General features: G+C 37.8%; 1 protein-coding gene across 2 annotated transcripts; it reads left to right on the top strand.

The window, feature by feature from the left end:
• Positions 1-25,371, top strand: LOC149803582 (uncharacterized). 2 transcript variants are annotated; one of them, XM_089953326.1, is made up of 2 exons: positions 1-166; positions 23,609-25,371. In XM_089953326.1, exons 1-2 carry the CDS (start codon positions 106-108, stop codon positions 24,028-24,030), a joined length of 483 nt encoding a protein of 160 aa, XP_089809452.1. In that variant the 5' UTR covers positions 1-105; the 3' UTR covers positions 24,031-25,371. The 2 variants fall into 2 exon arrangements, with proteins under 2 accessions (XP_089809452.1, XP_089809453.1); XM_089953327.1 differs by lacking the exon at positions 1-166 and adding an exon at positions 2,001-2,025.
• The last annotated feature ends 213 nt before the right edge of the window (positions 25,372-25,584 follow it).

Below are 25,584 nucleotides of genomic sequence, written 5' to 3'. Positions count from 1 at the left end.
TATGTACATGCGTATAAAAATAACTTCTCTCGCCTAACTTGAAGTAGAAAACAACTGATCCTATGTGAATAATCTACACGTACAACAAGAATTCTTACACTGAGTATGGAGCCAGAAAGAATCATTCTGTTGACATTGGTTTCCCTGTGTTACGTCAGACAGGCAGGTAATTATCAACTTTTATCATGGAAAGATTCATGATTTTATATGCATTTTTCTTCGTTCAAACGGTGATACAGACGCTTTTTTTTTTTAAATCTTCCGAACCGTGGTTACAGAGCAAAACAATGTGCAAAATATATATTGGTTCAAAATTAAAACGTTGCATATTTCACAATGGAAAAAAGAGTCGTATGTGACAGCTCCACACTTGAAAATCGGTTGAGATTCACGAAAACAGTACATTAGTTACTTAATGTTGATAATAGTAAATCGTTTCAGCCCACATTTTCGATACTTCTAGCACCGCACTTTTTCAACTTTCAGCGGTTGTGACTACATTCGTTCAGCTTTACATTTTTAGTGTCTTTTACGCAGAACTATCGTACCCACACAAATCAGAAGTACTAGGTCGTTTCTAGTTTCCACCCTCCCCACCCCACCCCTTGTTTGGTAACGAGTCACAAAATGGAATGAATCACATGATCGAGCATAGTAAATTGAGCGTTAACTTAAACAGTGAACTCGCAAAGTTTTATCTACATGAATAATTTTTGTTACTCTCAGACAATGAAATTTGATTACTACAAATTTGCGTGATCTTACATTATATATGGATCTCACTAACTATAGGCTGTCAGAGAGCGACGATGCTTTTTGTACAGTGCATGTGGGTCACCGTAACTAGGTTGTCCTTGAGCGAAATAGCTTTTTGCTACTTACAAATTAATTTTCCGCCTTTATTTTTCCTTAACAAGGTCAAACTGGTGCAAAAGCTCTTCCGTAACCGAAGATTTGACAACGGAAGTGATCCAACATTGGAAATTTTATGTTTTACATATAATTACAATCAAGAACTATATTACATTGATCTTAGAAAGTCATCACCACAAAATAATGTAATGGGGCGAAATATTTTGGAACTATTTTATTGAGCTCTTAATACACATACGTATCCGCCATGCTGGTCGTTGTAGGGATAATATCCGATATTGGATAGCAAATCGCAAGTTAACAGGCTCGCAAACTTAAGCGGAGCTGATACAGAGTGGATACTATTGAAGCAATTTTTAAATATTAAAAATAGGTCTTTTTCGAGTACACTGTCATCTTCGTAACCTAAGTGCGAGCTAAACTTTCCTCCTGCTACAGTCGACCTTTCTCATCAATCATCTAATGCAGACATTCCAATATTATCGCGCACACTGTATTGATTACATTTTGCATGCTGGATACACAATTCTATTATTACAGTCAACTTTCAGAAGAAATAAGAAAAAAATGTCCAGTAAGGAATTACTCTCTTTTCAAGAAATTAATACAAATCCGTAAATCTCAAATGTAATAAAGATCGTTTTCTAATAAAATTAATTAAATAATGTTGGAAATGAAAATACCGGTCGAATTTGGACGACCTCTGTGGTAATTTAACGATGAGGTCTGAATATATGTTGTGCAAGAAAATAAAATAAAAATCCAAATCAAAAGATTCAATTTTACCACCCGCAGTTTATATACAGTTATTTCTAAGTTAAACAGCCAAACAGCCTTAACACTTTTGTTCTGGTTCATCCGTCTGTCTCTGTATGCGCTTTCAATGAGAATTCGGGTGAAACAAGAGTAAAAAAAAAAAAAGAAAAAAATATGCAAAAATTCCACATATATGCTCTCTCTCTCTCTCTCTCCGTTCGATTGTCGGGATACGTACAACATGCAATTTTGTCACGTGTTCGGTGTGAATAGAGGATGAGCTTTGAACAGATCACACGATTCCGGTTAATCGGTCAAAGTCCTTGAGGTTGTGCGAGGTCAGAGAGTTGAATTCCCTCTTTTAATTCGTTCCTGCTCTCGTTTAAATGTGGTTGGGTAAGAAGAGTTAGGTTTTATAAGTAATTCCACCGGTATGTTATGTTTTAGTAGCATTCTGTTCTAGATGAGTGAGCTTGAATGTAATTAATTACTTTCAGACTGCACACAGCATAACATATATGGTAGATATCAGAAATATGCGTGTGATAGCGACACGAGCACCTTTTGTATGTTTTGTACAGCTTTCTACGCAGCATACTGAACAGGATTTTGCCTCCCCCCTCCCGTGTTAGAAATGATTTTATTATTTGACTATTACTGTCCATTTCAAAAACAAAGCGTAAGAAGCAGAAATCGCCTACCGGGAAGAAAAAAACAATATTTTGCCAGCCTTTTTATGGCAGGTATTTTTTTTTTATTCGAGAGAAAGTGAGTTTTCTTCCGTTTATAAAGCAAGCTGTCAAATGCATAGGCAGTATGATCATCCATTTTCACTTTTCTGCTTTTATCTGTGCAATCCATCATGAATTTTTCGCCATTAATCCAGCTCAGGTCGTCTATCCATACCCTAGAGATTTACGCCAGATATGATACTTGAACAAGTCAGGGAGCCGCGGTGTCTCAATGGTTAGTCTGCCAGACAAGCGTCTGGAAAGGGTGCGGGTTCGAGCTCTACCATCATATCAGCCAAAGTCGGCTACAGTAGTTTGTCCTTGAGCAATGTACCTTACTTCATTTGCCTTTGCACTAAGTAACCTTCGTCTGTGTCGCAAAATACCAAACCAAAGTAAACAAGTTAGGTCTGACCTAAAACTGGCCAAACGACATATCTTAAGTTTGGATACTTCCATGCATGGGCGATCACACATAGACATGGGGTGGGGTGGGGGGCTATAAACATGTTTTGGCCTACATCCATAAAACTGAATAGCTTACCATCACATGCAGGCCCGGCCCTAGGGCAAGGTGAACGAGACAACAGCCTTGGGCCCCGCGCTTTCAGAAAATCAACTCTGCAATACAATTCTTTTGCTTGGGGGCCCCGCTCATCGCTTTTGCTGCCTTGGGCGCCACATGCTGCCTTGGACCTCGCACATCCTAGGGCCACGCCTGACTACATGTTTGCGCCCCTCCCTAAACAAAGCATAATTATGTGTCTCATTATTAGAATTTCCTGACAGGATTATCATTTTGAATGCAAGTGTTTGTCACTATTATTATTAAAGAATAAAACAAGCTAAACCAAATCTCGTTTATCTCTTAAAAGTACGGTGCATTGCCTTAAAGGTGTATGGTTAGCTTTTTTACAACTAATTGTATACGGCTGCTCAGACTCTCCAGCACTGCTAACAGGAGAGGCAAGGACGGGCGTCCATGAGGAGAGGCAAACAACTTTATCACGAAAATCATTAATATCAGCAAAATATAATCATAGGTTGCTAATATTGGTGCTTGTATAAATCGAAGGAAGGTCGATATGGTTAAACATCTCACGCTTTGGTTAATTTGCATTAAAGTTAGTTTCCCAGGCACAATTCACTTTTATGGTTTTGAAGGTATTGTGGGATGAATCTCCATTTAAACCAATTAGGTCATCCTGTTTGAGTTGGTTTCAAATGCACTAGGAACTGAAATTTATGAAGAGGTGCAGTTTTTTTTATAAAATTTATTATTACGCTAATGCACAAAGAGGAACAAATCGGTATTCTACATGTTGGTAACGCTGTTCTTGTTAATAGGTATAACACGTGACTCTACTTACTTGAACTTGCTAATCGTACTGAAAATTTAAGGTATGTATTGCAATGGCATTTTCCCACTACATGTTGATGTAGCCAGTTCATTTGTGCTAGAAATTATGCCACGTCTTTTCAAGATCACATCCAGCTCACTTCTCTATTCCTTAGAACGAATCGGAATAAGTATACTCGTCTACACTGATGTGGTTGTACAAATATCTAGACAACCACATCCATTTATGCGAGTATACTTACTCCGCATTCGTGCTAAGGAATAGAGAAGTGAGCTGGATCTGATCGTCAAAAGATACGGCATAATTTCCAGCACAAATGTGGTTGTCTAGATATTTGTAACCGCTCCGGTGGTTAGAGCGTCCGCCTCGAATGCGGGAGGTCGCGGGTTCGAACCCCGACCGAGTCATACCAAAGACATAAACATGGTACTTAATGCTGCCTCGCTTGGAGCTCGGCATTAAGAGGTTAATGTTAGGACTGGTCGGCCTGGTGTCTCTCAGGAGAATGTGATTGGGTGGGACATAATGCTATATGGCTGCGGCTTGATGCCCAAGTGCTAGACATTACTATAAACTGCCACACTACCACGCAATGGCTGAAAATTGTGTAAAGCTACGTTAAAAATCCAAACCACACACACGCGCGCGCGCGCACACACACACACACACACACACACACACACACACAGATAGTTGTAGAGAATCTATGTCGGTCGTAAATAACTAATCTTTAGTTTACGATAGCATATGTAGATGATGGGGACGATGATAATAATTCCACTAAGGGCCATCCATTTAGTACGTACGCAAAAATCTGGCAAATCTTGACCCCTCCCCCCTCCCTGTACACATGCGTACTTTGTACACCCCCACCTGCGTACGTACGCTTGACGCACTCACACCACCCCCACCCCCGAATCATATACAACGGCCTATATTTAATCCACGCAGAAACCATAAAGGATTAATAATAGTAACGTGTTTAATAAACAGATTGTCCACCGACGTTGAATGTCTGGATGCATCAAAGAAATAAGATGCGTAACTTTAAACAATTTGTCTAGTGGCGGCTAAAATTAAAAGATGCCGACTGAACCCGGTCGAACAGGTTACGTATTTGACAAATTATTATCACTGTTTCACCCCCACCCACCCTCGTTTCCTATGCGTAAGTACATTATCAGTAGACCCCCCCCCCACGCAAGCGTATGCATTTGGGTTATAAAAAAAACAACCTCCATGAGTACGTACTTAATGGACGGCCCCTAAGCTCCGAATATGTATCAACTTTATATGGGTGAGATTTACGCATTTGATGTTGTTGATTGGTTTTGACAGTACTGTCAACATATTATTTGCTCTAACATACCAAGGATATAGGAGGCAAGCGCCTTTTCCAAGGACACATTGAGGCTGGTGACCCTGATTCTCCTGGCCGGGTGATGAACTTGCGATCCTGGTATTACGAGCCTAATACTTTATTTGTTGTGTGAGTGTGTAGGAACAGACAAGATATGCTTTACACCACTTTTATTAAAGGTGCGCGTATTAACATTATACCGGTTTACCGAGGATTTTCTTTTCCGGTGGTACCTACTATGGTACTTTTTCACTGTATCGGTACGTCGGTAGTTTTCCTTCGTTAATGAATGTACGGAATTCCTGAGTTGTGGTTTTCTTGATATTAACAGCATGTTTTCATATTTCATGACAAATAAATCAATTTTTTTTTTTTACAAGCAATTGCATTTGTCACAAATTAATTTGGAATGTTACACCATAATTCCATGTATGATTCTTTAATCAAGTGTTTGACATGTGTCTTGTATGCCAACACGGTGACCAAATGTGATGTTGTGAACTATATTCGGACCAAATCCAACGTTTTCAAAAAAGAAATATTTTTTTTAAAACCCACGAAAATGTATTTTTTTAAAATAGTAATTTGCAAGCGCATGTTAATAGGTCAAGTAAAATGTAATTCGTTGTAAAACTCCGAATCATCCCAACGTTTTCACTAGAATATATTCCCAATTTGATGAGCAAGTGTGTTTTACTTTTACTGGATCTCTCTGATAAATATCTTGCCCGGATGTTGGCATCGTACTAAAAAATTGACTGTCTATTGTATAAATAGTGCAGCAAGAAAATGTAGTATCAACTCTTCCCTTTTTGTATCAACAAGCTCTCTAACGTCAGCGCAAGTCTTTCACAGGATGTCAGTTATTGTGTTAGGTTAGTCATCTCACTTTACTTATTGCTTTTTAGATTACAACTTGTACTACAATTAACATATACGTAACAAATTCATCTACTATAAAGTACTGACCATTTATTTCCTTCGGGTTTTTTGCGGGAGGGGGTCATGCGGTTTTATTCTAAGTTGATATATTTTGTTTGCTTTTATCTTAAGGTAATTATTTTTTTCTTCAAATAATACGAGACATATAATATGGTGTTATTTTGCTATAAATCAAAGCAAGATATTTGTTACAGCTACTGACAGATGGATTTTTTTTTATTTTTAAAAGGTCACGGGCTCTACCTCAGAAATTAAATTATTGGTCCCTAATATAACTGCGATATACAGTATTACGTATCACGGTATATTCAGAATGTACATAATTTTTAGTTGTGGTACACACTTTTATTATATACGTTCAAACGTATCAACTAAACGAAAGACTCACGGTACTAATTCAATTTCCAAAGTAAACCTATGCAAACGCCATCATATTAAAAATTCAATAACTTAAAATTCCTGAGTGCTCATAATCAAACCTATACCTATCAGTATAGATGAAATATCGATGACAACTTCTGTGCAGAGAAAAAGATACGAGCCGCGACATTTTCTGGACCTGCATATGTTTGAATCACGTACTTTCAGTTCCGCACCAAAGGGTCAGGTGCTACTTTCAGTAATGAGTGTTCCATGTTCTAGACTGTTAAAGGACTGAAATTAATTCCAACAAGAAAACATTGTCTCTATTTTTTTCAGTTACAACTAGGAAAAGCTCTCAAAAGATTCTTTTTCCTACAAAACAACTTACATTATCACCAATCCTGGTCACTCAAACCCATATATATTATGTTATGTTCACCCATCCAAGCTAGTTCCCATTTTTCCATACAATTAGTACCGTGTGTCCTGAAGGCACATCACCAAATGAACTTAAATGTGGAGAAGTATAAAATAAATTATGTACATCACAAACATTCTGTAACTAATTGGATTCTGATTAGACTGACATTGGACCTCACTGCCTTTAAGGCTGTCAACCTGTATCTGTCTCAAACGTCAGCGGCACATGGCTGTCTCTTATTAACTGATACTACATCTAACCCTTTGAGACAATAATTATGTGACGTAAAGAAATCTGAATGTACTATATGTATGCATGTATGTGTTGTCCGTGTTATTGTTGATATGAAATCGTTTTTCAGCATTAAAGAAATCTAATAAAACATCTAAGCTTTATCTTACGAGATTACCATTTACAAGTCAAGACTTTTTGGTATGATAACAAGCCAATTTCATCTTGTCCTATAACCACGATTAGTACATGTTTTTGGTGTCTCTGAAAACAATTAATTGCATTTTGACAGACTGCTTTTCATGTGTACTTACTGAAGATTCATCACTGTTCTGTGTTGTCGTCTAACTATTCGTGGCTTCATCATATGTCGGATGCAAGGTTTTATTTTCCTGCACTCTTGAGACCTACTTGAAAGTAACTGAACAAAAAGTGGCCTGCTTCTGCGCAGATCTCGCTGAGAGGTATTCATAAAGTATGATCGTGGAGACGATGCCTTTGACATAACCACACATGTCTTTTGCATATCCCTAACAAAAATGTTATAACCACGATCTAATTTGGCATTTCGTGAGCGCGGAAACGACTATAAACACGTCTCTGTTTACTCTGCACGATTCTCAAAATTTGGAACCCTTTCTGAGTAAGACCAACCTGGAGTTAAATTTAATCTTGGGCTCAGTACGGTAGTCCTAATTTACAACCCATTATGAGTTATGTTGAGCTGTAGCCAGTATTTAACTATGCTGCACAAAAGTGTAACAGAGCCAGATTGTTACTTAAGGGGGGGGGGGTATTGTACTACTGGTTTTGTACTCAAACCCGTAAGTTTCCGCAAAGTTTGCAAACGCAGTAGAAGTAAACAGGTAATTCTCAGATATAGGAATTTCAGGAATCCCATGTCTAGCAAAATTAGATTCGAAGTAATTGATTACAGCTGCAGCGCTTGTGGCAGAGAGCTATTGTAGCTCAATAAACATTGACAATTAATCCACAACAAGCAAACGCTTCTTACCTTTTACCTCAAATAAACATGTACAGAATTATTGCCATGGTCTATACGGAATATTAGAATGTATTAATGACTCAGCACGAGCAAGAATGTACACTGCGCATGTTTCACAGCCTTTGACCTCAGCTTCAAGCTGTTTTGACGGCCCCATTCATCAAACCGTCAACTTGGCAAATTCTCAAGACTTTGAAATCCCTTTGTGATCTACATGTAGTCGATCAAGTATTTCAGACTGCATCATTGATGCAGTAACCAATAGACAACACTTCATCAACTATCAGTCTTCAGCTGCGAAATCACTACATAGTGACCGTTATGGTTGCAGATTCTTTTTCAGCTGAAACTTGTGAGGCCAACCTGGGTTTTCATACACCGCAATCTAAGCATCTCTAATCTGCGCATGCCTAATCTTATGTAACCTTTAACTAGAGGCAGGTATATCGGACAGAACCTGATCGACAAATGCCCTAGCTTCATTTTCAAGTTCAGTGTCAACGTGTACAACATGAGAGGTTGGAGCATATGAAAGTCCATCAGCAGTTTTAAGATTTTTTTTCCCCCCAGGATAATGGTGTATTGTAAAGAGAAAAGCGTTAACCTCGTTCGAAATCTTTTGGATTCTGAGAGATAAATCCTCTAGATTCTTTGAACTCAACAAAGGAACGATGGGTTTATAGTCAGTTTCTATGCGAAGCTTAAAATCCATTAAAATACAGATATTTCCGGCTATTCATCTTGAACTACCACTAGAATATCACCCATTTGACATACTACCTCCGACAAAATTCAGGATTAGACGAAATTTCAAATGATAGTCTATTAAACAAAAACGACCAAAGCGCGTAATGAAAGTGGATAAATCGCCAAAGACAGATGAAAGCACAATTTTCCACAACCCGGCGTTATCATTTAGCTTTGGAAACCTTCGCACCAGTTAAGTGAGCTAAGGTCTGATCTTCACTAGGTATCGGGTGATTTTCGTGCATTACCGATTCATTTGGCTTGGTGAGATCTATGCAGATAGGAACATTGCCATTGCCTTTTGGCACAACACCTATATCTGCAAACCATTCCTTTGGGTGATCCAGACGAAAATGACGACTAATGTCTTTTTTGTTATTTCGATTACTTTACTCATTAATGAAATAGGCACCTTCCTAGATACGCTGACTGCAAATGGAACTGCACCAGTTTTAAATTTTATCTTGTATTCCCAGCCAGTTTTCTCCAATCCACTGAATATTTTGAAGTACATTTTTCTATATTTATTGCCTGTATTTGGTGAACTCATCAACCCTAATGACGATTATCAGCTCCTCTGATGCGCATTTTCGCCAAAACGATTGCTATATAGCTTTAATTACATATGCTTCCTATAGTACACCTTCCCGTTTGTTTGTGCCCCTCACCCACCCTTTTTAAAAATGAAAAGCGTCAAGGATATAAAAATACACAAATCTTACTAATTTCATTCGTTGATTTATAATATCTAACCTGATTTGTTACAAAGTGGTCCCTAACCCTGTCGACTTATTGACACTTCAGAATAAAGGGAAGCACCCGATGTAAACAACCAGACAGACTGCTTACTGTCCTTTTCCGTTTTCTAGAATAGTCTACTTCGTCTGTGTCCAGTATTTGCAACCATACATTTTAATATTTCTAATGTAAATTGAACAAATATGGAGGAAATCATGTATACATGTTTTCAAAGAGATGTAACTCCAAAATTTACGGAATTATTGAGCTTGTCAAAGACGACAGACCAACAAATAGGTCTCCGTTTTTTTTCTGTCAGAAAAAAAAAACGGAGGCCTACTTGTTGGTCGAAAAAGACGGTGAACACCACCACCTTTGTTGCTTGAAAACAGAGACTCGTCCATGCAAATATAGTGGACCGTGTTGCTAAAGAAACTCCCACTTGAGTCGAAACGACAAGTCGACACTGTATGAGACTGACCTGGCGACAGTCAGGTTAGAAATAATTAATCAATAAATTAAATGACTACGTTTTGTGATTTTTTATAATATCTATGGAGCCTTTCGTTTTTAAACTCTTTAGTGGGTTACAAACAAACGGTATAGTCTGTGAATCTATATGCGTGCTTCTCTTGTTCACTTTCAAGTGACAATTACCTAGGACATTGGTCCTTTTGTTCTTGTACAAACAAAATTTTGTCTGCTGCCATAAGTTTAACTATCTAAAGTATTCTGAGTAAGTCCTCTGAAATGACAGTAACATCTACACTGGTGTCAATTTTCCTAGCATATTCCTGTCCCTGAACTGTCATTGGATATCCAGGGTCTCGCTTTAGGATCAATCCAGCCGGGAAATCCATAAGGTACAGGATTATTGGGATCCTCTACCTCCGAAACATATTTTTTAGTTGTGCACATCAGTATGAAGTGCTCCATCTTTGAACATTTATTGCATGTTGTCTTTCTTGTGGGACATTTTTCTCTGCTGTGAGGATTGTTTTCCATAAATGTTTCACATCTACGTGCGCATGTTATCAAAACTGTACTTCAATTTGCCTCTTCTCCATAGTTGACTGGAACTGGTTTATTCTAAGCAAAACTACCTTTCTGTGGAGGGGCCCCGAGTGGCCGAGTGGTCTAAAGCGCTCTTCCTTACGGATCACTGCCATCTCACCTCTGTCTGCGGCGGTTCGAGTCTAAGATTCAGCCAATGTGGGTATGTGAGAAAGCTTGCCAGCAGCTTCTCGTGGGTCGGTGGTTCTTACTGGCCGCCATATATAGCCTATCATGTGCTGCAAAATGGCGTTAAACCCCACAACAACAACAACAACCTTTCTGTGGATGTTAAATATATTAGTATGGTACCTTCTTTTTGATTTGATTATATCATCATTCAAATTTGAATTCACGTGCATCTCTCAATGGACGAGATGATGATTTTTATTCTCGGCCTCACTTTGTCTAGATAAGCTGATTGTCTTTTCTAAGCTAAGTTTGGTGTCAAGTTGGAGCTTTTTCTGCCCAGTGCATTTCTTTCAGTCTAACAACAATTCTATCTCAAAGCAAGGGCCCCGTGTGGCAGAGTTTTATCGATCGCGGTCATCCGTCCTCTGTCCGCGTGGGTTAAAGTCTCGGGCTCTTTGCCAATGTGGGTATGTGAAAAAAGCTTGCCATTAACTTCGCTTGGGTTAGTGGTTCTTACGGGTGCTTGCCCGAGATCTTTTTCCACCAGTAATGTATAGCCGCCTATCATTCGCTGAAAAATGGTGTTAAACCCAAAAGAACAATAGCTCGAATCAAATTATCTTTAAGAATTCTAAAGTTGCAGTATTATGCTTGACAGTGTAACGACGTAACAAATGCATCATGGATTCAGATTCCTCTTTCCACTGCTGGTTAAATTTGACTTTATTTCGAAAATAATATTTCTTTTCGTGAATAAATATCCTTCGAATTTCTCTCTAAACAACGTTTTGTTTCCTTTTGCCGTCATCCCTTAAGCCGAACGAAGAAAATATGTCTGAGGCCCCACAGTATAGATCACATTGTTCCTTTGTGAGAATGATTTTCAGTTCCAGTATATCTAATTAGTGCTGATGATTCACTGTCTTAGGTATATCCCACTTCTGACACCATATTGACTACGTAGTGTTGGAACTAAAACAGGATCTTCCCAACACTATTTGTTTTCAAGATTCAAGAGTTTTAATTTGTAATCTAGGCCACTGACCCATAATACAATAATATAAACAAAGACAAAATGCATCACCTGATGAGCACATATATATATATTGTATTGATATTAATTATTGTTTGTATTTTCTTGTCGACGCAGCATATGGTATAAAAAAAATAATGCATCTAGGTGATTAACATAAGGATTTTGTGTTGTCGTAAAACTATACAATTGTTTTAGAGACCGAGATTTATCAAAATACTTTCCACTTAGACCTTGATAATGTTTACAAATGAAAAATGCATGATATTCATCTTCTACGAACGCCATATTAGTGCGATAACAAATATTACACACACGATATGAAGTAGTAACACCAGCATGTATACCAATCTTTATACAAAGTATATTACTAGAACATCTGAATCTATAAAGAACTTTACGGACATAAATAGATAATCCTTTTGATAGATACTTCTCAACATTTAATAATGTGTTATAATTATGATAATGCCAAAATTTACTTTTTGACGATGAAGTGATTTTATCATGCCAGTTTTGACTAGTACAATCCTTTACTGTGTGAGAGAATGCTGTTACCAATACTCATTCCCAACATTTTGCAATATCCATACAAAGTCTAAACCATAGCTAAACAATACATATCTCACTTGTGATGCCCATGTAACACGTTCGTTGATAATTTAAGTATTTTTGCAGCATTCTGCAGGGTATCTGCTCTTATTCATATGTGACAATTTACACCAATGTTTTTTCGAAAATATTAAATGAATCCTTGTTGTAAAAGAACTAAAGCACACATAATTCTCAAAATATTTATTCTGAGAATAACGACTAGATACCTGTCGCTGTCTATGAGGCGCCATAGCAGACAAAAGCTGGCCCAAAGAGAACGTTGCAGTTGAAATTTCGATGTCGTATCTCGAGACATCCAGTATCACGTGTGGGATCAAATTGCATGTCCTTAAAGTTCCATTGTATAGATCGAGATTTTAGATTGTATTTGTTGAAATTATACAGTGGTGGTTTAAAGTTCTATTTCCTATGTCGACGTTTTGCAGTGCATATTACAAAGCGGTGGTTGAAATTTCAATATAATATGTCGAGAATCCCTAATTCACACGTTGAATGTAAATGTTTGTGATGAAAGTTCCATTTCAGATGGCGAGTGTTTAGATTTCATCACTTCACAGCAACGAGAAGCAGCCTCCTGGATTAAAAATGACGCGGTCAGTTTACGAGAGCGACCTCTAGCGAAAAAATTCATAGTAATTCTCGACCTGCTAATGGTAACTTTCAAACTGTAAATGCATAAAATGTAATGGCGCCTCATAATTGAATACACGAATGATGTATCCTAATACTCGATATTATTTTTAATTGTTAAAGTGGACATTGTGTAATGTTACTTTTAACACCAACACAACATTTTACGATATAAAAATAGTAATTCTGACAAGCACAATAAAATGTCCAACCACCGCTTTGTAATTCAACAGATACGATATAAAAACTCAGTATACCAAATGGAACTTTCATCACAATCAAGATGATTCAACATGTTAAATTGAAACTCTCGACATATGACATTGAAATTTCAACAACCGCCGTGTAATTCAGGACATACAATCTAAACACTCGACACTGGACATCGAATTTTCAACCAGCGGTTTGTAATTCGACAGATGAAATCTAAATACTCAACATATGAAATGGAACATTCAACATACACTCTTCGAACCAATACGTAAATAAGAAATTCTCGAAGTATGACATTGAAATTTCAACCCCGGCCGGGACATTCAAACGACGCAATCTAAAGCCTCGACATAGAAAAAATAACTTTCAACCACTACTGTTTAATTCAACAGATACAATCTAAAATCTCGATCTAGAAAATGGAACTTTAAGGACAAGCATTTTTTATACAACATGTGAAATTGGAATTATGGACATATGACCTTAAAATTTCAACACAATGTTCTGATCGGACCAGCTTTTGTCCGCTAAGGCGCCTCATAGCTGTCTTAGCTACTTTGAGAAAGTCAGATTTATCAAGAATATAGCACGTGTTAACGACATTTTTTTTTTTTTGATTACGTGACTAACGCAGTGACGTGCTATTTGCTTGATGAACCTTTCTTTGTCCAGGTTGCTGCGACAGCGACATGTTTCTGGTCGTTGTTTTTGGAATAAATATGTTGAGAACCATGGTCCTTCGTTCCTTTACAGCAGTATGTAACTTTCATTTAATATTTTAGAATGTTTGTACAACAAGATGGGAATGGGGTTTATTGATGATATCACGTGAATATAGAACCTTGATGTTTTAGACATGTTGTTGCGAGATTTGTTTAGTCATTATATTAACAATGCAAATGGCGAGTACCAAGTCAAATTTCATCAACACCTTAATTTTGTCACGCGTGTCAGCGCATTAAGACATAACAATTATAGTAGACGCAATTTCTCAGAAATTAAATCATAGGCAATCGTCTCTGACCCCACACTAACATATATGCCCAAATATCAAAAATGGGGTGGGAAGAGTTAGAAGAAACTTTGCTGTGTTTTTTTTTTTCATCACACAATGTTTAACGTTTTCTTGAAATATCTTAATAAACAAATGTATATCCCAACACCCTGTGTGTGTGTGTGTGTGTGTGTGTGTGTGTGTGATTTGGATTTTTAACGTAGCTTTAACAATTTTTCCGTCATATCGCTACGATGTCTGCAGTGTGACAGTTTATAGTGATGTCTAGCACTGGGGCATCATGCCGCAGACATGTAGCATGATGTCCCACCCAGTCACATTATCCTGGCACCAGGCCGACCAGTCCTAACACTAGCCTCTTAATGCTGAGCGCCAAGCGAGGCAGCTGATTGTACCATTTTTGTTAGTCTTTGGTATGACTCGGCCGGGGATTGAACCTACGACCTCCCGCTTCCGAGGCGGACGCTCTAACCACTAGGCCACCGGAGCGGTCCCAACACTTTGTGCTCAATCAATACAAACCAAACCCGGATGACTATAGGTTTTGTATTTTTGTTACGTGTGTTATCTGTGTATAACACTTATTTTTATCAAGATATTGGCGGATCCAGAAATATCCACATTCCTCCAACTGCGTGTACATTATTCGTCGAGGATGTATGCCGTGTTTTATCAATTCTGACTAAAACATAATTGACTGAGATGTAACCGACTTGGTGATTTCAAAATTTGTTCCGACTGCTTACATTTGACTTTCCAAATGTTTAATTGAATCTTATAAATATCCATATACTAATCTATATTTGCACCCTCGCAATGGTGATCTAACACTGAAACTTGTATCGAAGCATCTAAGTCTGTCTGAGAAACAATTTTGATTGCCATTTCACTAAATACCCAGCAGTTGTGAAGGTTAACCCAGACCTCAAAGGTTTGTCATATTCTTTATATGCCTTTTTATATTTGTTAAAAGCGTAAAATCCGTAACTGAATCCAACTCAGCATCATATGCACGCTTTTATACTCTCCCAAACGAAGTTTGGAGCGAATATAGCGCGTTGCTGTTTAGTTCGTGCGTTCATACGTTCGTTATACCCTCAATATTGTGAAACATATTTCACCCACACTTATGAAATTTGGTATATAGATGCATGTTGGCAACATTAGCACTGTTACATCAAAATTACATCACCATACGGTAATTTGTCTCGCTAAAGTGACGTTTGTATTTTCAGATATTGTTTCTTTACAAACTCAAAATCTTAGTTCCAGTTTCACCTTGTCTCATAAAAATTGCATTGTGGATGCATACCAAGATTAGCAGTCGTTCTATTTAAAAGTAGTTCGTTGTGACCTAATTGTCATGTTTGAATTATGTTTATATTCGTTTCTTACACCCATAATATATCGGACCCTGTTTCACCTACACTCGTGAAAAATGGCGCATATGTGCATTTCAAATAGTGTAACTCATTCATACCAAATCAAGGTTAATATGATCTAATTTTCACGCTTGACTGACCTTCCTATTTTCATTGTGCAGTTTACTACACCAAAAATATATTTGATTCTCTTTGACCTAAATTCAGGAAATGTAGTATGTGGTTACGCCTCAACGAGTGTGACTCAGCCATACCAAACAATACTCAGTGTGACCCAATGTTCACGTCTGAGTAACTTTTGTATTTTTAGTTATTCGTTCCTTACACCCTCAATATATTGGACCATATTTTACCTATACTCGTCAACATTAGTATGTCATTGCACCTCAAGGATATCAACTACACCGTATAAAACTAGATCAGTGTGATCCATTTTTCATACTTGAGGTATTGTATTATCTTCAGCTATCTTGATGATACACCCTAAATATATTGAACTATATTTCACCGAAACTCATAAAGACTGGTGTGTGGATGTATCTCTAGAAAGTAACTAGTAGAGCGATCAATTTTGCACGATTCAGAGTCATTTTACACGAGCAATACATTTGACCCTTTTCTACCAATACTTATTAAATTTAGTATATAGATACATTTAAAGAAAAGTAAATAAATCACATGGAAAACACATTAAAGTGACCCTGGAATGACTTGTGTATTATCAACTATCCATTCATTAAACCCCACTATCTTAGTCTCTATTTCACATAGCCTCATTACTAATTGCTTCATATCTGTATTAGTAATCCTTCTAATTTAAATATAGGTCACTGTGCCCTAATCTCGCGCTTCAATGGCTCTTATATTTTCGGCTATCAATTCACTTCACCAATAATCACACCTGTTTTCACCAACACTCAATAAAATTGGCACGTGGATGCAACTTATATAGAGTGACTCAGCCATACTAAGACACTAGATCAATGTGACCTAATCTTCAGGAGTAAGTGACTCATATTTTAATTCATATCAACATGTATATTGTCGGATCCTATAAATGTGCACTGTTGACAAGGGGATTCGTACTTACAAAGAAAGACTCTGTTTTTTTTTCTTTTTCTTTCGTTATCTCTGTCATTTTGTAAAGGGAACCGCGTGTACTCCTCTATCCAAGGTGGAGAGACTTGGTACAGCTTTTATACGTTGCTGAACTGTTAGCACTGATTGTAATAAAGGCGAAAAAATTCCGAGCCTTGAAGTAAACAAGGTATCATTTTACTTTTTATCGGCTTATTTTTCACAATTCTGGCCCATAAACTCTGTACTTTGAATATTGTTTGGTGGGTTTTGGGTAAATGCGGACGATGAATGTATACATTTCCGTATAATGAGGTTAGAAAAACAGCACTAAAACAGAATGATCCCGGATAAGTAGCTAATTTGCAAAAAGCATGCAAAAAAATATGAACACCTGTCTTATAAACGCTTTCAGTTTCATAGGCCAACGTATCGGTGAATCGTACAAAGAATGGAGATTCACCGTGGAAGACTGTTCAGTCTTTTTGTGTAATTAAACGCGTTGTTTGTCCATACCACGTAACAAAATTTATAGGTTTCAAGGCACCCATTTGTTTCTCCACGCACTGCCATAACGAGGTAAGCTTGGTTGTTAATTTGACCAGGACAGCACCAAGAGAGCAACCGATGCTGAAACTTGATTGGGAAAAGAGTTATCCAGTCACAACTTATATAGTTTCTATATATTTATCTCGTTTTTAAAAATTCACAAAAATATAAAATATGATCTAGGCGTTAATTAATATAATCTCACATGTAACCAGAGAGTCTATTTTGTTTGAAGCCTGACATAAACTATTACTCTTACATAATGCACCAGTCACAGCTTTTGTATTGTTTATTTATGAAGAGAACACCCATACGCCATTAACTCTGTCACCCTGCTCCCAACATGGACTTGAGCAACTGATTCCATTATACCGCGAGTATCAATCTTACTTTATATCCTGGTTATGCAAGCGTCTACAAGTAAGGAATATCACACACTAAGTGCGTCTCGTATATATAGATCATACACGTGTTTTACATGTAGCGAGTGCATCCGAAACACTAATGGATTAAACCATAGTTGTGGGTTCGTATTGTTGATAACAATTTGCCTCCTCCCTTTACAGGTTCCTTGTTATTTAGGTGGTGGGAATGATTTTCTGAGAGCCAGCGATATGGGGTTCAGGGTCTGTCATTTTACGTGAAAATGACAAGCAACGATACGAGTCTCTGTGGATTAGGCTAGTCTTACAATGTAAGACGCCTCCATTTATATGTGTTTTTGGGGTCTCAGTCTTATTTAATAAATAACGTGTTCCGAGGTCAACTAACATCGGAGCGAGAAGTCACATTTTCAAAAATATCTCAAGCACATGGCGGCCAATATCAAGGCTTTTCTACAAATTAAAGTCATGTTTCTTTAGTCTGACATTATCTCCTCTGATGTCCTTTTTCTGATATATTCAGATTTTCACACAAGCAAATGGACGTGTTTTCTAACATGTCATTTGGCTGGAATGCGATTGAAGCTGGGAGTACCGAAGGATGATTATTAGTTTGAGAAAAAAAAACATGAACCATTTAAACACTTTTATCAGTATTAGAATAGTTTTATTCCTTTCGTTAAAGAAACATACTTCATCCTAATCCGATGTCGTCCTGTCCACATAACATTGTTTTCCATAATGAAACGATAGTTTCCTAGATTTACACATCATTAAATGGAGTTGTGGCCCCTGATTACCAGTCCTTGTAGCTTCGGTTTCCCTAACACAATGTTAATCTGAATAGTTGAATTTCTTCCAAAATTGAAATGCAGCTTATATTGATAAGACCTTTAACGAGGTTGATTACCAGCGTTCAATGACATGATTCATTGGAGTTATTGCACCTGCCCATTCTCCTAAAAAAAACATCTTAGTATAAATTTGTAACGCTTTCACGTTTGTGTAAATGACTTCACTCCACCATCAAATATGGCTGCCGCTGCTAAACGTATACAACAGACTTTAATTGACTTTTTGTCAGAAACTACTAAGCTGAAATCTATCAATTTGAATTTATGCAAATAATGCTGATACGAACTCAATTATGGATGAAGCGATCTTAATCGCTTCAAAGTTCTCGGGCTGGTGTCCTTTTTTTATTGCGCTAAAATTATTCAAATACTTATCCTTGTGCAAGGAACGCTATACACAAAAGCATTGGAAAGAGTGCCCTAGCAACAACTGTACATACTAGCTGAATACGTATTAAAAAATAGTTCAGCTAATTTGCAGAGGCCGAAGATGACACGGTACAGCAAGAACATGCATGCTGGTGATTTAGTTTCTTATCACTGTGACACTACTTATCAATAGAATGAGGATGTCATACATTTATCAACTATCGCATACCAGACATTCCAAGGGATTGCTAATCGACTCGATATGAATCATGGCTTGAAACTTTGCATAATCGGGTGGCGGGAGCAAAGTTTTCTAAACCTAGTATGGTGTCCTTTTCTCTCTTAGCACTATTATCGCGATTAATACAAATATAATTCATTTTTACCTATTTTTGTCATCCGCTGAGAGATAGAAGTCTTAACGAAATCATCGTACGTCCAGTCTCTTCCTGAAATAAGAAATTAGACGATACGTTCCTCTCTTTTCCTGCACAGGGAACATGAATATTACATCACTTCTCCGCTATGGAAAACGATTGTGAAAGAACATTATAAATAAGGAAAGTATTCCGTCTCTTCTACCTACACAACAGAGATGTTCACCCCTTATCGCCACATTTCAAGACGACTTTTTTTTCCCCCATAAACTCGAACGTTTACCTGAACCGAATTCGAACCCAAACATGGACCCTCACTCGAATCCCAACCCCTGCCTAAACCTGAACTCAAACCTGAACCTGATCCCGGAGCAAACATCCATCCAGGCCCCAAGGCAGATATTAAATTTCAAGACTTAGGGAGGTCTTCCACAGCTTAAAAGGTGAAAGTACAACCCATGTTGTGAAAAACGTTGATAGGCTGCAAGAAGATCTTTAAAGTCCTAGGCAGACGCATGTATAAGGCCTTCCTGGATTAGTTTCCCACACGTGACCCGCAACAGGTTTATGAAATCATGGATAGGTTGGAAACACTTGTGGGGTCGGTTCATGAGGTCACATCTATCAGTGGTTGCTCACTGACAATAGTATGGGACCTGAAACAGTTCATTAATACACGAACTCATTTAAAACAAAGATAATGTATATGGCATCGATGATGAATTATGAGGCTTTTTCCATTCTTTATGAAATCAGTGTCGTGAAACAGTTTGTCGTTGCAGATCTCATCAATAAAGCCAGAATTCTACGTGGATTTCACTGATAATCATCGCTCGGAAATCACACACACTCGAGATCGCGCTGGCGTTGCTGCGTGTTTATTATAATTGACATAATATCCGATCGCGGTCGTTTGGGAGCTTTGAGAGAAAATAACTCGTTTGTCTTTTGAGATCGACATGCTATTTAATAACATGACAATCATAGGCAAACGTGTGAGACTCGTGCGTATTGCGGAACTGCCATCGGGATTATTTTCCAGGGATTGTGCACGGGAGCTCTTGCTGTATGGGCTATTCGCGCTGCATCCATTGCTAAACTATTTACAATGTGAGTTGTTGACCGCATCAACAGCACCTCTGCGGATCACTTCGCAACGTGTTTCAATCGATTGGAGATGATTGCGACGATTAGTTGGTTTGGTTTGTTGGTTTAACGCCATTTTCAGCACATGATAAGCTGTACATGGCGGCCAATATACATTTAGTAGAGGAAGAACCCGGGATGAACCAACGACTCACAGGAAGCTACTGGCAAGATATTTCAAGTACCCATATTGTTAGAATCGAAACTCGATCTCACGCAATGACATTGATCTGATCGCCTTAGACCACTCGACTACCAGGGGCCTCCTGCGACGATTAGTGACTCGACAACCAAAAGTTCCAGTTTTGATTCTGTCGCGGCAACAAAGCCTGAAATCGTCATTAAAATATTAAATTAAGATGTTCAACGTCAATGACTGCAGAAACGCGTTAGATATTCTTCATAAACTCTGGTTGCTTGTCAACGGTATTGTTTCTTGCGCTCACCACAGACTCGTAAGAAGGTGATTTTGAGCAGTTATCGTGAAATAACGGCCCAGCAAAGTATTAGTATTCCTATATACATGTTTATGGAATGTCGGACATTTTACTAATATGATGATAATTGACAAGTTAAGAGAGTATGGAGTTTATCTACGGTTAAATGGTTATCAGATCCTTTCGGAAGAAATTTTTGTTTGACTTAACAAAACACTACCGTAGCACAAGCTGTTGTCGTACATGGTTCCGGACCAAAACATTCACACGTGTCTACAGATTTCACAGAAAGACTTCGCGACGTTGTAGCCGATTTATTACTTTTCGTTGAAACAAACGGAACAATTTAATCAGTGACTGACATGTACCTTGATGCAAGTTCTTTTTATTACTACTGATGTCGCTGCAAGTTACAGATGCATTGCATTCTCTCAGACAATACTCTGTTGTTGGAGGGCGCAGTGGCCGAGTGAGGGTCATCAGTTCGCCCATAATAAACTCATAGCTGTTTTCTCAAATTCCTAATTGAACGCCATAATTTAAAATAATGCCATATCACAAAGTTACGGTTGGTATTATCGACAACCAGCATGAACAAATAATGAGCGCAATAAGAAATGGGCGTGGGTTCACGGTGAGGTCTTCACAAATAAACCTGACCGGAAACATTCCGGTGTGGCTAACTCAAACGAAACTCATCTCTATGCGGCCAAAAAAAGAATACCTAAGTAGCATACATGTTGTCCAACTCAGATAGATGGCCCAATATACATGCATCTTGTTGTTACAGCACTGCGTGTATTCGCTGTATGGCCGACGTCGCAAAGAACTTCTTTTGTCATTTAGAAACTACAATTGATATTATACGAAATGGCTGTTAACATTTACAATCGTGCGAGCGCATCGACCTGACGCGGCGTTGACAGTTATGCAAGGTTTGCAAACAAAGATGAGCTGAGTGAGTTAGTTAGCTTGGTTGTTGTAGGCATCAAGCCAAACGAGTTTGTGATTTTTCAAGACAAATCTGGAATACTACAAACGTCCTACGTCGATATCAATGATACTGTTTTGAAGCCGCAACACGCCATCGCGACAAACCGGGCTGAAATTAATGAAATCGGGAAAATCCGAGACGCCAGGTTGTAGGTGGAATTCATTAAACATTACATCGATGTTTATGAGGCTGCGACGAAACAATATTTGGATGTAAAGATAGCAGAGGTACCTTCATGATAATGCGTGATGACACTGATGCGGATTTTATAGATCGTTATGCTGGATCATCTGACCGTGGATGTTAACACTGATGTTGAGTTTGTTCCACTTGTTGACGAATATCTGCTTCAGAGCGGAGCTAACCAACCTGAAAACGCTACAATATAACCTTGGTGGCCATCTTGAAAACATTGTTATAGCGAATTTTGCAGAATTGATAGTGTTGTTGACATGAGGTTATCGCCAAAAGGTTTCTTATGGAATCTTGTTGATCTTAAGTGAAAATGGTGCTTATCAAACCTAAAATGAGGTCATTAGGGTATCCATCTTTAAAAGCTTGATATGGCTACTTGCCCTGATCCGATGGTCCTGTGGACATGAAGTTGTCACTAAGACGTTCTATGATATCTAATTTGTCCTAAATAAAAATAGTGTTGATCGAAAGTGGTCGTCTTTAAAATCCTGTTATCAATACCCTTCATGAATGAATGATGATATAAAAATGGGGTTTTTACTTAAGATTTCACGGTGTATGTATAAAAGAGAATTATGTTAATATGAACTTCGAAAATCTCACGCATCTCATCAGACTCACTTTTAAACAAATGACATTACTAACAGTTAAGACGATTTATTTCTTGCAGTATATTTCTTGCAATGTTAAAATGATGCAGGTATATACACCAAAATGGCTACCTTTGTGGCCATTTTGAAAAATCCTTTTACTTGTCCTTACTTGATGGTCGTATCGACGTGAGGTTTTCAGTAAAGCACAAGTGCAGCAATACGTAGCTCGATCGAAAGAAAAATTGTGCTCATCTGACATCTAACATTTCAGCATTTTTAAATAAGTTTTGAAAACTTGATATGTTGGTAGGTATTAGTTATGGCTTTAGGAAACAAGTTATTAGCTCCGCATCGTCGGGTCATATACTTGTACTGAGCTGTGAAATTTTACACCCATTATCAAAAACATATATTGCTGACCGCATTATATTTTCAGGCATAGAAGGCTATTAGTTTACCAAGTTATGGCCCTTTGCTACTTATACTTTACAGGTAGGACTTGAATTAGTTTCAGCATGACTGCATACCAATTACTCCACTTACAGCTACGAGCATTTTGACACTCATTGATGGTTATACGCAGATGGTTCGTTTACATGTTCACAACAATTGTTCATTTTTAACGAAATTTGTACCCTTGTGACTTAAAACTTAGGGGTGGCTGATTTACAGGATTTGTATACCCAGTATATTTTCCATGTATGGATTGTTTATCATTACTGATTGGATCCCGTGGTTACTCAGCCATGTCTCTGGTAGTGCTTTGGTCTTAAATTTTCTTCTTCAAAAAACCATATCGGTGCTTCTGTATACAATTGCAGTATTAAGCGACCGATAAGACCAAGGGGCCGTCAACATTAATTTGTTGAAAACTAGAGGAGAGAGTAGGGTTACCTTTTTCACGTGAATGCTCATAAACAAGCTTTTTTAAAGTTTTTTTTAGAACAAGGTACGTTTCAGTTGCAAATACATTTTATGCTTTTATATTTTACTCAACCGATTTATACTTTTCTTTGTTTCGGTTTGTTTCAGTGGACGCTGTTGTGCCTTACTACTACCACAAAGCTAAAATTGAACCTGCCAGTCCCCAGAAAGAGGAGGAGAGGGTTCAAGAGGAGTCATTCGATCCAACACACACAGGATGTTGCAAGATTGGAGAAAAAGCTGCACGCAAACGCTTGTCTTGTACAGCGGATACGCAGTTCCTCGCCAGAAAAATGAACCACATTCACAAAGTCAAGGTGGATTTTACGGAGAAACAAGATGGTTTGGACAATAACGCCAACACATTATTTTACAAAATCAGTAAATGTGCAGTGTCGTACAGTAAATATTTCATAAAGTGTTGTAACTACAAAGCCGACTTTTACAAAGAAAGGCGCACGTGCAGAACAATGGAGACTCGCCTTGAAAGACAAAAATGCCGAGAAGACATTAAGAGGAAATACTCTTAGCCGGAATTTGTTAAATCAAAAGAGAGAGGGGGGACATGGCGAAGTAGGGTGGATTTATTCCTATCCAGTTCCCCAGCCCAGGGAACTGTTACAGATAGTTATGACTTTTATGTGTCTCGCTGGCTCTGCAATGTAGAATATTCAGAAATCTGTGAAAAAACTCATTTATAAATACTCATTATTATGCTGTTAAAGTGGAGTTTCGTTTGTGCACCCACTGCCCCAGGAAACCATTCGATAGTAAGTGTATGTCTTGATAATAAACTCCATATAGCAGTTAAGTCCTATGCCGTTTGGGGTACAATCTAACATGGACATCCTAATAAATTGGAAGCGTTTTCCGACAATCTAACAGTGATTTCTGTACCGGTTACAAGCATTTTCTGATTCCGTATCATCCTCATTCGGAAACCTGGTACTACTGTTTGGCGTTACATGAATACGAATAATTTTTTAAAAAATTCCATGGCTTTATAATTCATACAGTAACAAATCTAGAACATTCCGACAATGCTCAAACACATCCCAGACTACCTACCAGTTGGAACTTTCAGACTGTCTTTGGATTCCATATCCTACGATGTCACATGCAAATTGTTGATTCTGATTAACAGACTCCCTATAATACGTATATGTATATTGCTTTACCTAATATTAACTCTTTTACGCAATATAAAGTAGTCCCAGTATTAAGTTAAACAAATGTTTATTCTTTAAGGATATATTATACAAGCATAGTAAGTACAGTGCGTTGATCAGGAAAGAGCTGTTGTCTTGTGGATATATAATACCAACAAAGTACTATACACTCAACGCTACCGTTCTTGTTAGATTTGCTGACATCTTGTACCGCAAGAGATGATACAACTTTTCCAATCAATGTAATATAATAACGATGCATTTGTTTTGTGCTCTGTTAAACTGGATTTTATATGATCGTTTGTTTAATGCAGTCTTTAAGCACATCCTAAATTTTTGTCCTGCAGAGTTAATGCTCAAGTCAATGATATTTTAGGTCAGCGCTTGACCAGCCATTCAAATGAAGACAACGTAATATTTAATGTAGCTGGGATCACCTGACCCATATCGGATTTCATTGCATATCAATCTGAAACCTGTGCCAAGGACAGCGGAAAAGGTCTTGTTCAACGAAACTCTCGGGTGACTTTGTGCAATCCATGCCAGGCGAGTGACTAGTAAGAACGTTGAAGCTCGGCCCCTTTGTATCTCTCGAAACGTTGTTGTCATTGAAGATATTTTTGTTTGAATCTTTTACAATTGTGTACTTTATAATTTCTCGAGACGATTTTAAATTGTTTTCAATAAATGCCTTTTTCTTAATTTATCTGTATCTTTTTCATATATTTCAATCTCGTAGATGTTAATTTCATCAGTATTTAGTCGATTTTATGTGAAGTAATCAAAATCTAATTGCAAACTTTTCTGCCGGTTCGAAAATATACATCGAGAGTTATAATGTTGTAACAGGAAAACATTGGTATTTCAAGCAGCTGTAAAATATTTAAAGCAATTGTACAATCGATGAAGACCTCA

The sequence above is a fragment of the Sinohyriopsis cumingii genome, chromosome 3 (genome assembly GCF_028554795.1).
Source record: "Sinohyriopsis cumingii isolate HCF-2022 chromosome 3, ASM2855479v2, whole genome shotgun sequence".
NCBI classification, from domain to species: domain Eukaryota; kingdom Metazoa; phylum Mollusca; class Bivalvia; order Unionida; family Unionidae; genus Sinohyriopsis; species Sinohyriopsis cumingii.
Note: the sequence above shows the minus strand (reverse complement) of the source record. Positions and strands in the feature narration are given on the sequence as shown.